A 17,924-nucleotide genomic window follows, 5' to 3' on the forward strand; every position below is an offset into this window, starting at 1 on the left:
TTAGTTTCTTGTGTACAATTTGGAAATTAGTATGGCGTTCATTATCACTGAACTAGTATATATATGTTTAGGGGCCAGCTGAAGGACGCCTCCGGGTGCGGGAATTTCTCGCTACATTGAAGACCTGTTGGTGACCTTCTGCTGTTTTTTTTTTATCTATGGTCGGGTTGTTGTCTCTTTGGCACATTCCCCATTTCCATTCTCAATTTTATTTAGATGTATAATTTTGTACAAATTATAATTTGTACAAAAAAGATACAAATTATAGTTTGTATTTTGACTTTGTACACATTTTTTGTACAAATTATAGTTTGTTTTTTACTTTGTACACATTTTTCTTACAAATTATAATTTGTGTTTTGACTTTGTACACATTTTTTGTACAAATTATGATTTATAGAAATAACAATGTGTATAAAATTTGACTAAAATTTACTTATAACTTTTACAATAACTTATCATATGGATTTTGTTATAAAAAAAAAAGCATTGATACACCGTATATAATTTTAATTAAATCACCAAATAATAAACGTTATGTTGTACTGTTACACCACTGTCCAAGGTTAAGGAAGACTTAATTGGCACCAACCAACATGCTTAACCCCGCCATATTCTGTATGTGCCTGTCCCAAGTCAGGAACCTGTAATTCAGTGGTTGTTTTTGTTCATTATTTTGTAGATAAATTCAGATGTTAATTTCTCGTTTGTATTGTTTTTCGTTTGTCATTTCAAGGCCTTTTATATTTGACTATGCAGTATTGGCTTGCTCATAGTCGAAGGCGGTATGATGAGCTATAGTTGTTAATTTCTGTGTCTTTTTTTCTCTTTTGGAGAGTTGTCTCATTGGCAATCATACCACACCTCCTTTTATACTTGTTTACAAAATACAAAAATAGAATATTTGTATTATTTGTTTGAGCATGTGAGTGAAATATTGCCTGTGGGAATTACACAACATCGACTTCGTTTGCTTTTAGCATTCACATTTAGAAGTGCTACTCCTCATATTTATTTACATGAAAGAGAACCCTGACTTTCATTTTTTAAAAGCTTTTTAACTGGTTCACATAGTGAAAAGTGAAGCTCACAACTGTCGCTGTAAATAATAATGTGTCTTTAACAGCTTCAATTTAATTTCTCGACAAAATGTCCTGTAAATAAGTGAATATATATGTGTCTGTTTTAGTTATAAGGCCTAGCTAGATCCATGCAACCAGTTATATAATAAGATCTACTGTATTGGTCCTGGGCCGGACTGATTTTAAGATTTCATTTACTGTTATCTGTTATTGACCCTTTTCAATTCCTTGTTATCTGTTATAAGCCAAATCAATTTACTGTTTTGCTGTTATTGGAACCCCCTTTTTTGTTTGTTTCACCCTCAGCTGTTGTGTTCGACTTGTTGCGAAATAAGTAATTTGTTTTTGATTCTGAGAAAAAAAATTGTTTGTTTCACCCTCAGCTGCCACTATATGTAATGCTAAAATTGAAAGAAAAAAATTGTTTTGCGACTTGTCGCGAAAAAAGTAGATTGTTTTTCGCCATAGGCGAAAAAAAAAAGTTTGTACAGAAAAAAAAACCATAGCCCCCCTCCAGAAAATCAAATGGTTGCTGCCTTACTCATAGTAATTGAATGTTTCACTTTAAAAAAATGTTTTCAAGCAGTCACTAATCCATGAAAATAGGGTCAATGACAATAACATATGACAGAAGTAAACTCTGTAACATAACGTGCATACAAGATATGAAACATCCAGGTCTTCTAGCTTCTAAAATTTAAAGGTTTGTGCAAATAGTTTATGCCATTGCTGTCAACACTAGATTGAAATTCTACTGTTTTCACATTATGTCACAGGCTAGTCACAAAATGAGTAAAAGTAGTGTTCCAAGGGCATGTACTCTGATAAGGAATAAATTGACACATCATCAATGTTGACTCATTTGGAGATCTTATTGTTATGCTAATCATTAACATCTGTTATAGTTTTGAATACAACTAAAAACTGTTGAAAATTGCCCAAAAACGACATTTCATAGGGCATCAACTCCATTATGGGTAGTCTGAATTTTCAGGAAACTTTGCAGGACATAGACTTTGATTCCTTCTAACTGCTGTTTAGGTTTACATTTACATTTTACTCTTGATACATGGAGAAGCATTCAAGTTTGGTAGCATTTGGCTTAGTACTTTTAGAGAATAATGTTTTTTTTAAATGTGTCTCTCCTTTACTGGATTTATTTCATTGATTGATTGGAAGTTGCTTTCTTTATTTCCAGTGGCATTTAATTAATTATATCCACCACTGTAGATGCTCTGCTGATTTGTTACCTGTTACTCTTTTAATGTCTTTTAAATATTTTTTATCTTGTGTAAACTGTGGTAAATAATAGGAGAATGTGTCTGAGGACATAATGCCATAATGCTCAGGCTCTGCAGTTTTCCAAGTTAAAAAGGGGGCATACCGTGGTTCATTTATTTTCATGGATTAAGGAACACTTGTTTCGTGGATATTTGATTTCATGGTTTTCCAAAAGTCTGCATTTTATCATACAACAAATTATGAACATTTGAAGTCGTGGTTTCCCATGGCCTGTATCCACGAAATCCACGAAAACTGGTATCCAAGGAATAATAGTAAATCTACAGCAGCTCTTGAGTGGTAAATAACTCACAATCCATATTTTAACTATTTCTGCATGTTGTGATTCTTAGCATTAATAATTTGCATGAGGTTTACTAAAGTAAAAGTGCTGCAACAAAAATGGGATGGACTGAAGGAAAGACGGACAGTCAAGGGTAACAATTAATGCTCCCGTTACCTACAACAAGGGCATTAAAAAGTATAAACATTGACAAGAAAGAAAGATGCTAGAAAGTGTATAACATTTATAACAATTTATTATGGTATATTAATTGAAGAAGTGCAATAATAGTATCCATCACATGCTGACCCATGCTTCTGTGATAAATGTATCTTGTCTATACAGTACTCTCCAAAATCATAATTACCAAATCTCTGTAAAAGAGAAAAAAAACATTTGTTAATGATGTTAAAAATAACATAACTGATTACTTGACAGGATGGAAGAAGAAATAAACATTGGTATGCCTGTTATATGCTTTTATAACCATATTTATCACAATGTCTTATTGCAATATAACAATAACTGTGATTCAAAACAATGCAAAATGAATTGTACTTTTTTTAAAGGCCCACATGCAGCCATGCAAAGACATTCTCTTTGTAGTAAATCAATATTAATTCAACAATTGAACAGTTTCTATGCAGAGCCACTGAAATTGTCTACAACCAGTAAGTAACATGTTTACACTCCCAAATTATGCATCACAAGATTATTGAAAAATCCCCAGTGAGACAACTTACAGCAAAGACTAACGACCCAGTGACTTGTTTTTAGCTACACAATCCAAATCCATTGAGTGTAAGACACTGAAACCTACTGTCAGATACAAAATGCATCTGCATTATCACTGGAGGAGTTCAGGATGTCAGTGTACCTGAAACATCATTCAGCTTCACTAGACACCAGCCAATTAAAATGTAGTGTAAAGGTTTTAATCATTTGATTATTTTATCAAGCCTTTTGTGTGCATTTTTTGTTTTTTGTAACTGCAGATTATAGCTGAATTTGTCAGATGTTAAATTATCCTTAACTTATTACAATGTATTATATTAGATTTTAGTTCTATCTAACCAATATCTAAGAAATTGAACATATCTTCTTCTCATCTGATTTGCTTGTAATCATATCAACATTCTTTTTTTAATACATCAAAACCAGTGATAAATAGTAACACACCTTTATAAGATTATAAGCATCAAATGATTCTCTTTCCACTTTTCCTTTTTGTCTTTGCACTGGAGCACCTGTTGGATCTCTTCTAAATAAGGTATTCATTATTGTAACATGTAACTTAACCCTGTCATATTCCTGGGTCATAATGCCAGCTGATGTAAATTTATCCACTATTCTGTCGACTATCATTTGCAATCTGAAATTATATGATTTTTAATTATTTCAAAAGCAAATACTCAAATATTAAAAAAACATCTTATCCTTTTCCTTTTTTTTTTGTATCAATGGAATTAATTAAATGAGGAGCAGAAACTAATTTTCAACCTTACAATATGAAACAAATGGAAGCTGACATATTGAAATTATTCAGACTTAATTTATTTCATTCAATTCTTAAGCCAAGACCTCTCTGATTTTATTTCTGAACCCAGAAATATACAGATGCCATCAGACTGTTAAAATGCCAAAGACAAAAATGAATTTTCCAGAAATTCTAATTTCAAAAAGAGACTTTAACAACAAAAGAATGATAGGAATGGAATGATTTATTAAATTTGCATTAGAAAGGAGATAACTGTATTGTAGTCATAAAATTTGGTTTTTTATGCGTCACACATCAATTATCTAAGGTTTGCAAAGTGACACTTGTGACAGTAAAACCTACATGGTGCAATTTATGTAAATCAAACTTAAAACACAATATAGTTATCTCCTAATTCTTCTATTTTACAACACTGCAAACAATCTTTTTGCATACCCCAAACACAGGACACATTCTGTTCAGAATGAACCAACCACATATGTCAAGCTAATAAAGTATGGTCAATAATTATCCCTAAGAAATTTCCATACAATATTACAACTTAACATTTTTTTTAATGTCATATCTTAAATACATGCAAGTAAAGCCAAAGGAACTTTAAAAGCAATTGGCGTGTATAACCACTTCATTTGAACTCTGGTGGATAGTTGTCTCATTGGCAATCGTACCACATCTCCTTATTTTTATCATGAGATTCAAAATCAGTCTATTTTATGACTAGAATATATGTGTAAGTGATATGATCTATTTATACTCTACCATCTGTACATACTTATCAAGGTTTTCTCCTGTGTCTATTTTAGCATACATCACATCCACTGCACGTGGATCATCATTCATATATTCCAATCCTCTTAAATGTATTAACAGTGGTTCAGATTTCAGAATAGGTCTGAAAACAAATCAGATTATTTGCTATAATTAATACATTGTACAGCCTATTGAAGTTCTACAGTGCAACCTGTGAAATCCGATACACTTGGGGACCAGAAAAAAATGTTGGATTAAGCAGGGTGTGGGAATACTCAGGTTTTTTCTGCAAGGAAAGTCATATTTTGGGACCATCAAAATGTGTGGTCTAAAGCAGGATTTTGGAATAACCAGGTTTTGGATGAAGTGAGTTACACTGTATAAGCGTTTAAATCAATATAAAATCAGGTATGCCATGCATATTAATAATTAGCTACTTTCTACCCCAGAACTTCACTTCAAGGCAATGGTTTACTTTTATAAATTGTTACTTGGATGGAGAGTTGACTCATTGGGACTCATACCACATTTTCCTATATCTTATTAGTCTTTGATGCATGTTTTGTTTAGAAGTTGTTATTGGCTTTGAACTAGCTGTCAGTAACTGCCAGTTCTCTCAGTTCTGTACTAGTGTCTTTTTGTTTTTGGGATGTACAAGTATTTGGCTACGTCCACTCTGTGTTTTTGCTTATAGACATATCTCTTTTGTATCTGACTGATGAGTTAAGTCTTTTTCAACTGATTTTTATAGTTAGTTCTTATGTTGTACTATTACACCACAGTTCCAGGTAAGGGGAGTGTTGGGGGACCCTCTACCATGTTTAATCCTACATTGTTATGCCTGTTCCAAGTTAGGAGCCTGTAATTCAGTGGTTGTCTTTTGTTGCTGTTTGACACATTTGTTTTTATATATTTTTTTGTACATTAATAAGGTCGTTAATTTTCTCTTTTGAATTGTTTTACGTTTTTAATTTCTGGGCCTTTTATAGCTATGTGGTATGGGATTTGCTCATTGTTGAAGGTGGTACGGTGACCTATAGTTGTTAATTTCTATGTCATTTGGTCTCTTGTGAAGAGTTGTCGCATTGGCAATTATACCACATCTTTTTTATATTGAATAACTCACATCACATGCATTGCTTGTATAATGGGATTTATATACTAAGGATTCATTATTACTTATTGTGTACCAAATTTCTACAACTTTAGGGAATTGATGAACTATAAAGATAAAGTTCAATGAAGAATTTGAGAAATTTTTAACATGCAAACTTTGGCAAAACTAAGAAATTAAGTATTAACAAAATACAATTTTTCTATTATCCATGCAAATTATATTCCCATGAAAATAAATGAACCCATAGCATGTATATTGGTCATCATGGGTAATGTTACAGTGTATTTATCAAAGAGACAGCAGTCAAACAAAAACAACATCTACACTAATTGTTTAAACTTTGACTTACCTTTTTGTGTATGTTTTGTAACAAATGTTTAATGTGAATATAACATGTATCACTTACTCTATAAGACTATCTTTACAACTTCATGTATCACTTACTCTATAAGATTCTCTTTACATTCATTTAACAACTCCTCAGCATTGTGTATCTCTTTGTCATCCATTAAGGCCAAGATTCCTATTGTTAAATGCAACTTCTGCAACTTCTGGAAGATAGAACCGTCAATACCTCTATCCTAAAAAGATAAATTTGAAGAAATTAAAGGTTGTAATAATTTTTTTCCTAATGTGTATGAGTTTCAACATCAAAACTGCAAAAAAGGTAGATTTGTTTATATAAAATACTATGGATTCTTTAATATTTGTTGGATACCAATTTTCGTGGATTACATGGGTAAAGATTAACCATGAAATTAAATGTTCAATGAATGACAAATTTTCTAAATGCTTAAAAATGGACACTTTGGCAAAACTATGAAATAAAAAATCCAAGAACATGTAAGTGTTCCTTAATCCATGAAAATTGGTATCCACAAAAATAAACGAATCCACATTAAGTCTTCTAAGCAATTGCTGGCAACCAAGAAATATAATTTTTTCAAACATTTCTTAAGCAGGGCTTCCAAAAAATATTTGAGCCAGCTAGACATTTTATATCTGATCCCGATTTTAATCCCTCAAGACTAAGTCACAAAAGGCAATTATGGTAATCAGATGGCCATCCCAATGATTGACATTAGATTAAAAAAAACCGATATTAAACTTTACTTTGATATGAATTTGATGCTCTGACGTAAACTGTTAAATTTGCAGTGCATCATTTGAAGTGTGCATATCAGCTGGCTCATATCTGCTGGCTCATATCTGCCTTAAGACTCTTTATTTGTGCAAAATAACATTGTCAAAAACTTTAGTTTCGTTTTTAAAATTATATTTTCTTCTAATACCGGATGCTAACTTGACAATGGTAAAACACAGATTATGCTTCCCAAGCCTTACAAACATGTAATTTATTTATGTTTCTTGCCATTTTAACATTATATTACTTTTAAAGTCCCTATATTAATGCTTATATATAAATTCACAACTTCTTGTACATACACTGGTTATTATGGTGGAGGATACTATTCATTTATATTTTACAGAGGATTTATTGTGTGTTTTAATGTACAGATACTGTTATAATTAATCGGTCTCATCCGAGTGCTCCTAAGCAGGAGGGAATTACGAAAGAAGAAGGACCAGAAACGGATAAGTAAAATCCCTGTACGTTTACAAAGAACGACTGAGTGAAGAAGCTCTTTGTTTCCACGTTATTTCTTCAACAAAATACTTGAAATGAACGTTAAATACAGGTATCAATGATAATTTTATCATTTTTAAAGAAATGTAGGATGCATAATTAAATTTCCCACCTGCACACATGTGCACACATGTTCTAGTTCATACAATGTAGTTCTGTTGATTTTTCATTTAAAACCTTTTTAACTTTTTTATCAAATGATGTTTATAAATGTATTTCTTATAATTTTAATCTTTTGGACTAAATCAATTAAATACAAACCACTGAAATGTACGAAAATAACTTTGAATAGATCGATTAATTTATACGATGTCCGGTACTGAAAATAGTTTACCTGTCACCTGATCATGAACAGGTAGATTTCAGCTGTCCAACACTAAAAAGCCTTGATTAAAATTAGAAAGTATTGAAAGAGGGGTCGGGTCGTTTTGATAGTAATTGATCATCATGTCACTTTTAAGACCGGAAATGTGTGGCTGTTGAAGGCAAAAGTTTGGTCAAAAAGATCGCGAATTATGTTGAAATGACTGTCTCTTAAGAAAGCCCTGAAAACTATAAAGTAGATGACTGATTCATGTTTTGCCCAGCTGGACTTTAACAGGACAATATACAATTGTCCGGAATATATGACCGTTTTGGAAGCCTTGTTCTTAAGTCGAAAGAATCTTCATGTATGTAATTATCAATAACAGTCATTCAAATTTTACTACAATACATTGGAAACTGAATCTATGACCACCTTGTTACTAAAAAAATAATTCTGAAAATATTTACCCCATCACATTCTCTCAATACATCAGTTCTGAATTCAGCAAAGCTCTCTTGCATTTTGGCATTGTTAATTGGAATAGAAAGAAAGTGAGTAAATGGTTCTCTCTGTCTGGCTCCATCTACTATCAAATCAATTCTTGTTTTAGCAGAAATTACACCTTTTCTGTCATGACCCTGGATTACTGAAAACAAATCCCTTTTATCTTTAAATTACTGAATAGACTCATTGTTACAATATAACGAAAATATTTTTTGTTCTTAGATTAAAATTGAGTTCATTATTCATCATTAAGTTAATAACACTTTACACAAGAAAAATATTAATAACTTCATCTATTCACATCCATGTAAAAAAAAAATGTATCATTTGGTTACTGGCAGATAGTTGTTTCAAGAAAACTATTAAAGTATTTAAATTTGATATATGTATAAATTTCTAGCACATTTCAAACTGTCCTTCTTCTCAACATAATTCCTCAAGTTGAGTGCTACTTTTTGTTTGGGAGACCTATGCCGTAGGAAAAACTTGAAATAATAGTTCCAATCGTTCCAAAAACTTTTTTTTATCTCACTTATAAAGTAGTGCCTTTACTGTACCTATAGGTCCGTCTTGTCCATTCTTTGGTATTCTGATCTGAGTTCTAGTCTCTGTTTCTAGTCTTCTCTTTGTCTCAGCTTTCCTACCAATGATATGTTTAAAGAAGACACTAGGGACATCTAGTTTTAATTGAAATCCACCATCTGTTTCTTCAACAGAAATGTCCAAATCACAAGCCTCATCACAATATCCAAAATCTTCACTATTCCCATCTAGAAAAAAATGAACATTTAATGAGAGTTTTAAACAGGCAAACTGCTTGAGATTGAAATTTTCCAACTGATTCCCAACAAAAGAATATACATTAAAGGGACTAATAAGATAAATAAAGGACATGAACAATATTACCAACAGTTTTACCAATATTTTCCAATACCTTCAAGTTGCAAGTTGAAATTTTCTCATCTGAAATGAAAGATCATATTCATCAAGTTATATTTTCTCAGTTAAACATTAAAGCAATTTCCCCATTTAATCCCAAAATATACATTCTCCATAAGTGCACAACTTTTTTTGTTTCAATATGCACATTTCAACCATCCAATCCAGGTTATTCTGTAAAAAGAACAATTTTTAAAATAACATATTTACCTTATGTACATTGTACATTGTGTAGATATATCAATTCATTACTTTAAAAAAGATTGATTAAAGTAACACTAAATCAGTATTTTACAAACCATCATATTCCTCTTCTTCATCAGCTGTGATATCTCTCTCAAGGGTAGGATTCTTCCTATAACATCTATCTCCAATTCTTATTATCTGTGGTCTTAGGACATCCATTTCAAACAATTAGTGGTCAAGTGAGATTTGTTACATTCCTGAAAAAAAGAATTACACTATTAAACTTTCTTAAAAATGTTTCATCTATCAATTTTTCAAAAGTAATTATTGTCATTGATTGTAGTGTACATGTACCGCTGGATTTTACTGATTTTTTCTTTATTTATCAGTTAATTAACTATTTTTTCTATTTTAAATATATGAATTCATGGTAATGGTATCAGTCTTTGTATCCTAATTTCTTAGTGTTCCTCTTTTGACCCTAGCTTGAACATCACATCAGTTTCTGTATTCCCTATGGTGCTTTCTAGTGATATTTTAAAATAAAATGTATTCTAAAATACATCTGCTTCCTATTTAATATACTTATATATAGCTGTAAATTGTTGCAACCATGGACAAGAAGTTGCAATAAACAGGCTATTATTTCAACTTGGAATTATTTTTAATTATGGAATTTGCATAATTTCTTTGGCTTGAAATTTTAATACTAAATTCCATGTATATTCTGTATATTAATGTTCTTTGGGGCACACAACTTTTCTATTACAAAAAAGAATGCACAGCACTAACTAAAAAACACACATTGTATGGAAAGTGTTAATCATGTTAATGCACCGCTCAAAACATTGTAATACAGAATAAACATGAAGTTTATTAAAAATTTCAAGCACAAGAAATTATACAAATTCCATAATTAATCAAAGAGCAGAATGCTCTGAGGGATACGATTGCCATAGTTTTCATTGACACATGTATAGCAGTTCTGCCAAATTTTCATTAAACAAATGCATGAGATTTGGCCAAAATTGAAAAGATCAAAGAGGAAAAAAATAGATCCAAGAATACTGCCGCAAAATAATATGAACATGCGGGAGTCTCAAGCATTTTTGGTCAGTAACCCTGGTACAGCTGGATAGTATTAATCTCTAAACTAATTCAACTGCACATGCAAAATGTAACAATCTGAATAGTCACTCAACTTAAAGAATAGCCAATCCCCGTTACAAGTGTATGAGCCATGTACTTATTGTGTTTTATCGAATTATAGTTATCCTGTACCATTGTAAACTCGTACCACTAAAAAAAACTTGTACCAATGCAAACTCGTACCATTGCTAACTCGCACCAACTTATTTAAATGCATTCAAATTGTGTTAAATGATGAATATACATAATATACGTTACTTTCACCCAATACCTCTTAAGTCTGTAAAATGTATATAATTTGAAAGTACAATGACCAATTTGTAGCTAATGTTCCTTGTATATTGGATAGAAAATACTGTGGCAGATGTAGATAATTAAAGTATTAACAGTTTCACCCGAAGAAAATTTTTCATGAATAATTAAATCTTAGCAGTTAGTCAAAATGATTGCCAAAATTATTTTTACTGTCTATAAATAACAATGAAATGTAACTGATTCCTGTTAAGGGGGTCCGCATTTTCCCCGCAAAAAAAGCACATGGCTTTCAACAATTGTAAACATAGCATTCAATTTGTGATCATGGATTACAGCTTTAATTAACTTAAATTGGATATATATATATTCAACATGTTCAATTTTAATAAAGTACAGTTAAAGCAATGTTTTAACTTTCCTCTGGATTAAGTTCTACAGTGGCGGATCCAGAACTTTTCCTAAGGGGGAGCCCGCTGACTGACCTAAGAGGGGGCTCGCTCCAGTCATGCTTCAATGATTCCCTTTATAATCAACCAATTTTTTTCCACGAAAAAGGGGGGGGGGGGGCTGGATCCACCTATGTTCTAGTTTGAAAGATCAGTTAAAACATTAATGCTTTAACACATTCTTTATTTTTGTCTAAGTTTTCATTTAACTCCTGTGTAAAATTCAAGTAATTCAACTTTATTTCTATTAAGTTTACAAACAGAAACCCATAAAACATATTTTTTAATATATTTTTCTGAATGGTACGACTTCCCAGTAGTACAAAGTTAACTTTTTTGGTTCCAATGCCGCGGTACGAGTTAACTTGCTTCCGTATCTTATCACCGTAATTCTAGGAGGAACCCTAAACTGGACCCCTGTTGTGTTCACTTATCGTTACACTGACCTTCGGTGCGAAGCTATATGAGACAATATCTGAAAAAGTCTAATTTCCATGTCCCGCACTTCACCAGCAATTATTTTTTTATTCAACCATCTTTTTTGAAAATTTTAAGTTTTAGTATAAACTAAATTATATAATGCACCATGGCCTGCCAATTAAACACTCATTCTTATATTTCTTCCAATAAAATATTGTAATTTAAATGTTCAACCCCCCCTAAAATCATGTTGTCCCCTGTATTTTTTTGAAAACTAAATCATTCAAATAATATCCAAATTAATTAAAAAGGCGTCCGATTCTCACATATATGATATATTATGTAATCAACTTGCCCCTAATTTGTCTTTTTATATTATAACTATAGCATGTAATAAAATTTTGCAAATTTTAAGAAAAAAAAAAATTTGTCCCCAAGGGTAATTTCCCTCCTGTTACCACTGTGTTTTTTTTACCTGTGGAAACGTTTACAAGACCAAGAGTTATTTCCCCCTTATGTATTGTGAAGAGCATCATTCCCTGCATGTATTAGTACAAAGAAATAGTTGGAAAGGCGGCCAGGTTTGAAAATTCAAGCCCATCCAAGGTAAGAATTTATAGAAAAATACTTATTGGTGTTCTATCCTGTTATAGCCTTTTTTTACACTTTCTGAGAATATTTTTAAGTGTGCACCACAACATTAAGTGTGTTTTTATATCATCTTTTTAAAAGTTATATGTCACAGGAAATACACTTACATTTAATGTGATAAAAAGGACAAAAACTATCGCGTAATTCCTTTGTTACGTTCTGTCATGTTACCTGATCAAAAGTAACAGCATAACCATCATCAGTAACAGGAAGGATGTTCAAGACAATTTCACTGAAGAATCGAACAGTTAATCTACTGTATGCCAACCATTTCATTTAATATAAGTTATCACCACCATATCAAATAAATTTCAAAATAATATACAGTATATTGAATAAAAAAATAGGTTTTTTGCTTTTGATAACAGCAGAGAACATTGTGCAATTCTAGTATAGTAGATAGTAACAGAAAGGAATTTATTTTAGAATTTTTCATTACCTAGGCAGATTTTTCATCTTGCAAATACAGTTTCAAAGGATAAATGACATTGTTTGCTGTTATCTTCCAATTGTGACCAATCTAAAATGATTTATTTTTCTTAAACTTTAAAATAAAGCAGAAAAATCCTTTCTGTTACCAACTCTGTCCTGTTACCGTTGTCCTGTTACTCAAGATTCTTTCATGTTACCGACATATATGACTATATTTAAGTATATTTCTAAACCTTTTGTATTGCAAATGCTAAAATCAATAATTGGCATTTGATAAACTATTGCAGGATATACTAGTAAACCACAAATAGTGTCTTAAACTTATTCCTTATTCCCATTAGAAACTTTTTAAAATTGATTCACTTTGGTAACAGGAAAGAACTGGAATTTTTTTGTACCATTTTTTAAATTGCCATTGTTTCCTTATTAAACAATTATTTGAATTACAGACAACAGTTCCTAGATCCCCAATGTGTGTTCTTCGATTTGTGCTATTAAAATACCGGGTCTAAAGAATTTTTTTTGGTTTTTTCTTATTGCCAAAAACTAGACTTTTTCAGATATTGTCTCATATATAGAACGTCGGACCAGTTTAGGAGGAACCCCATTTCTTACTCTTTAGTTATTGAAGTTCCTTTGGGTCAGATGGCATGACTCCTTTCCGTACACACTCCTCTGTTTACATTGAGATCGTTCTTAATATAATACGACGTTTATCGGCATTAACGAGTTAATTCTTCTTGACCAATACTTCGAAAAGGGAGACAACTCGAAACGATAATATGGAAGATTCCATTTCTGCTGAAGGGGTGTTATAGGAAATTTTTACGATGAAACATTTATTTTAATTTAAATTATGCATATGATTTAAAATTGTGCAACAACAATAGCCCTCCATATGCAGACAGACATAGAAAGAATCCCATGAGTTTCAAATTAATCAATGAAGCGGGGAATCACTCAATCTGATACCCCTTGAAATCAGGAAAACTACACGCATGTGGGGTCTCACTAATTAGCGACAAAAATCGTCAAGAAGCGACAAGAAGAAAAAAAATTAGTGACAAAAAGCAACAAGAAGCTATTTAGCGACAAGAATACATTTTGTTATCACATACATCAAAATATTTTTTTAGGATTATATTGAAAGATGAAGAAATAAAAAAAAATCCAGGAAGAGATTGTGTACTTTTTATATGAAGAAATTAAACATGTGTAAGAGCAAAGGAAATGTAAACGCTATAAAATGAAAATAAAAACAAAGATTTGTCACCTTCCTTTTGAAGGATTTAATAAAAAAAAAAACATGAAATATTATTTCCTTCCTAACTGTACAATTAATTTTTCCTGATAGGACCAACATTAGCTGTGGCTTCACTTTAAGGTAATACACAATTCAGAGCATCAAATGAGATTAACTAGGTGCGTGTCCTTTGTCTACAATAACATCCATTAACACCTTCATCTATTACATGCACCAGAATATACAATTATTGTACCGAATAGTGAACACCTGACTGTTGAAAACTCAAGATTGTCATCAGTTTCCTTTAATCTTCAATCTATATGCATAAACATGATAAATATCGTTAAATGAGACAATACACTAAATAAAATGATGAAAAATATTCACGTTTTAGTTATGTTTTCCTCTTATTTGATTTCAGTTCTTAATTTGTATTTCACAATTTGTGTATGTATTTTCTGGACAATTATGCACAAACAATGCATTTTGCAAGTTAATTATATATTGTACAAAAATAGTTTTAAAAACAAATAAAAATCAAAATATATTATTGTTCTAAAACACAAGTAAAAGTAATACCATAAAACGACAGGGTAAAGGTAATACTTCCTGTGATACCTTATATAAAATATCATGTAAATAAATGTAGCAACTGAATTAGATTTACAAGTTTAATTTTTTCCCCTATCAAAATTAATTTTCCTGTCGTTGAAATTGTTTTCTTTTGCATATCTTTTTAATATTTATTTCGAATAAGTATAAATATAAATAAAAAAATGTTTTATTGTCGCTAAATAGTTTTTTGTTGCTAATATTATTCTTCTTGTCGCTTCTTGACGCTTTTTGTCTCTACAATTCTTTTTGTCTCTAATTAGTGAGACCACGCATGGGCATTAATACATAAACAAACCGCGACTTGCGATTTGGAACAAGAACATTCTTTATGAGAGTACAGTATCAAATATCAGTTTCATAACGGTAAAATATAGAAATACTCCACTTCAGTTCTTGTGACAGAAATAGAATTATCGATCGGCTTTCAGAGAACTCTCGCAAGTTATCAAAATTTGGGAATTCCCTCTGACGTGTTTCTAAATTTATAAAAACACTAAATATAAATACTGTTTAATTCTGATTTTCCGTATTGTTAAAAACACGCATATAAGTCAAGGAAAATATCACACATGAAGATTATGAGTAAAACATTACAGGAAAGTTGTTTATGTTCAATTGTTTTGCTTGTTTTGACCTTTTAAAGCAAGACAATCATAAGAATCTGAGATGTTGCTGAATGTTTAGAATCAAACGAATGACGTGAGGGAGTGTATCATAGGGTCAATGGTAAAAGTCTACAGATTGCTTGACAGCAATCGTATCCCAAAAATAATTCTAAGTTTAAATAATTTATATGAATGGAGTTTAGTATGATGTCCATTTTCAATGAACTAATACACATCTTTATTTAGGGGCCAGCTGAGGCCCACCTCCTGGTGCAGGGTTTTCTCTCTGCATTGAATATCCATTGGTCATGTTGGTATCCTTTGGCTGTTATCATGGTTATATGCTCTTTGATCTGGTTGTTGTCTCTTTGACATATTCCCGATTTCCAGTCTCAATTCTGTTTAATTGGTATTCAACATACAATTTTATAAAACTAAAAAACAATGCAAAATGATTTTCAGAGAAATTTTGACTATTTATAAAATTTTTGTATCTAAAAAACACAAAAAATTATCTCTATGATCTCTTTTTAATGATTTCGTGTAGTAATTATTATATTGTGTAATTATTTTTTAAATAATAGTTTTCAAAAGATAAAAAATTACTTAAAACAAAGTGTTTCCTTGTTTGTATAGATTGATTGATTGTTGGTTGGTTAACGTCCAATGGCAAATATTTCATGCATTTTCAGGACGAAACCATGTTGACAACAAATACAATAGGTAGGTCTTGCAATAGAGACCATTAAGGATTATGTTCGGGGGAAATCTGGACTGCCGGACTACTGAAAAATGAGGGTATACATGTATATTGGATAGGGACAGAGAGTTAGCTCATATCAATCATGTTGTCAATGACAATTCACCATTGACACCATAGTTACATGCTTAAACAAAGCATTTTTGAGATAATGCCCATCATGTTCGAACGGACGTACAACTGTATGTATATATCATTATACGTCCCGTAAATGGGAGTATAAAAACACTTACTTATTTTTTTTGTCAATAAAAAATTCGCAAACTTTTCCCCGGAAGTTAATAATTTTCACGTCTCCACATTAAAGAGCAAAAATATTTTTGTCATTGCATCTTCTTCTTTAAGTTTTCCAGTTTTCCATCTGAATAAAGATGATTAATAACTGGTGCATACGTGGCCTATTTATTAAAATTAAGTTATTTACAAACAGTGCAAAGAACAGATGTAGTGATTAAAACTATGTACATGAGATGAAGTTTTTTAAATAATAGTGGAGAGAACAGCATATGTTAGCTGATCTCTGAAAGAGTCGACTGTCTGTGTATTTACTACTGTTGTTGGTAAAAGATTCCATTGAGTTATTGTGTATGGGAAGAATGAAAATCTGTACGAGTCTTTTGATGTATAAATATGTCTGAAGGTGTGAGAATGATGTTTTCTGGTTCTTGAGTCTGATGGAATGAGAATTGTGCTAGATGGTATAGCAACAAGTTGATGTGTGATCTTGTACATCATAACCAGTCGTGCACGCAGTCTGCGTTGTGTCAAAATAGGCCAGTTTAGTGTGTTCAGCATGTTTGATACACTACTAGTATTATGATACCATCTCTATCTTTGAAATAGATTCTGAAGTGTGGGGGTCCCAAACTGAGCAAGAGTATTCGAGTTTGGGACGGACAAGTGCTTGGTACGCCTGGCTCTAAGTCTTGATGTTTTGATTTGATGTTTTCAGATTTCTTCGAAGGAAGCCGAGAGTTTTGTTGGCCTTTGATATATTGTCATCTATGTGTTTGTCCCATTTAAGGTTTGATTGTAATGTGATGCCTAAGTACTTAGCAGATGTAACAGATTCTAGTATATGATTGTGGAGAGTGTAATTATGTTTTAAAGGTTGACGTTTAGTTGTTACAGAGAGAACATTACACTTGTCTGGGTGGAAGGCCATCAGCCAGTCCTCTTCCCATTTTGCAGCTGCGTCAAGGTCAGCTTGCAGTTTTAGGCAGTCACTCTGGGATTTAACTGGCATGTATAAGATACTGTCATCAGCAAATAGTCTTAGTTTGCTATGTGTAAGGTAGTCTGGAAGGTCGTTGATATACGCCAAGAATAAGACAGGACCTAAGACAGTACCTTGAGGAACCCCAGAGGTGACTGGGACTGTGCTTGATGATCTTCCATCCAGAACAACTGTCTGGGTTCGATCAGAGAGAAATGCAGAGATCCAATTTAAAGTGTTTCCATTAATGCCAAAATAGTGTAATTTGTATAGTAAGTGACGATGCGGAACTTTATCAAAGGCTTTCGCAAAGTCCATTATTACAAGGTCTGTTTGTGTATTTGAATTGTTTGTGGATTGAAGTTCTTGAATGAAGGAGAGAAGTTGTGTCTCACAAGAACGAGAGTGCCGAAAGCCATGTTGAAGGTCGTACAAGATGTTATTTGATTCGAGATGTTTCATAATGTGTGATGTTACTATGTGTTCCATTAACTTGCAGCAAATACAAGTTAATGAAATAGGTCTATAATTGAC

The 17,924-nt window shown here is 31.8% G+C and overlaps 1 protein-coding gene across 2 annotated transcripts; it reads right to left on the bottom strand.

Annotated features, from left to right (window-relative positions):
* Positions 1-2,884: 2,884 nt before the first annotated feature.
* Positions 2,885-16,477, bottom strand: LOC139514611 (activating signal cointegrator 1 complex subunit 1-like). 2 transcript variants are annotated; one of them, XM_071304033.1, is made up of 8 exons: positions 16,408-16,477; positions 9,709-9,852; positions 9,028-9,240; positions 8,434-8,612; positions 6,456-6,592; positions 4,917-5,036; positions 3,826-4,018; positions 2,885-3,020 (listed from the first exon to the last, which is right to left on the bottom strand). In XM_071304033.1, exons 2-8 carry the CDS (start codon positions 9,812-9,814, stop codon positions 2,904-2,906), a joined length of 1,065 nt encoding a protein of 354 aa, XP_071160134.1. In that variant the 5' UTR covers positions 9,815-9,852; positions 16,408-16,477; the 3' UTR covers positions 2,885-2,903. The 2 variants fall into 2 exon arrangements, with proteins under 2 accessions (XP_071160134.1, XP_071160135.1); XM_071304034.1 differs by lacking the exon at positions 16,408-16,477 and adding an exon at positions 13,564-13,685.
* Positions 16,478-17,924: the final 1,447 nt, after the last annotated feature.

The sequence above is a fragment of the Mytilus edulis genome, chromosome 3, assembly GCF_963676685.1.
Source record: "Mytilus edulis chromosome 3, xbMytEdul2.2, whole genome shotgun sequence".
Lineage (NCBI taxonomy): Eukaryota > Metazoa > Mollusca > Bivalvia > Mytilida > Mytilidae > Mytilus > Mytilus edulis.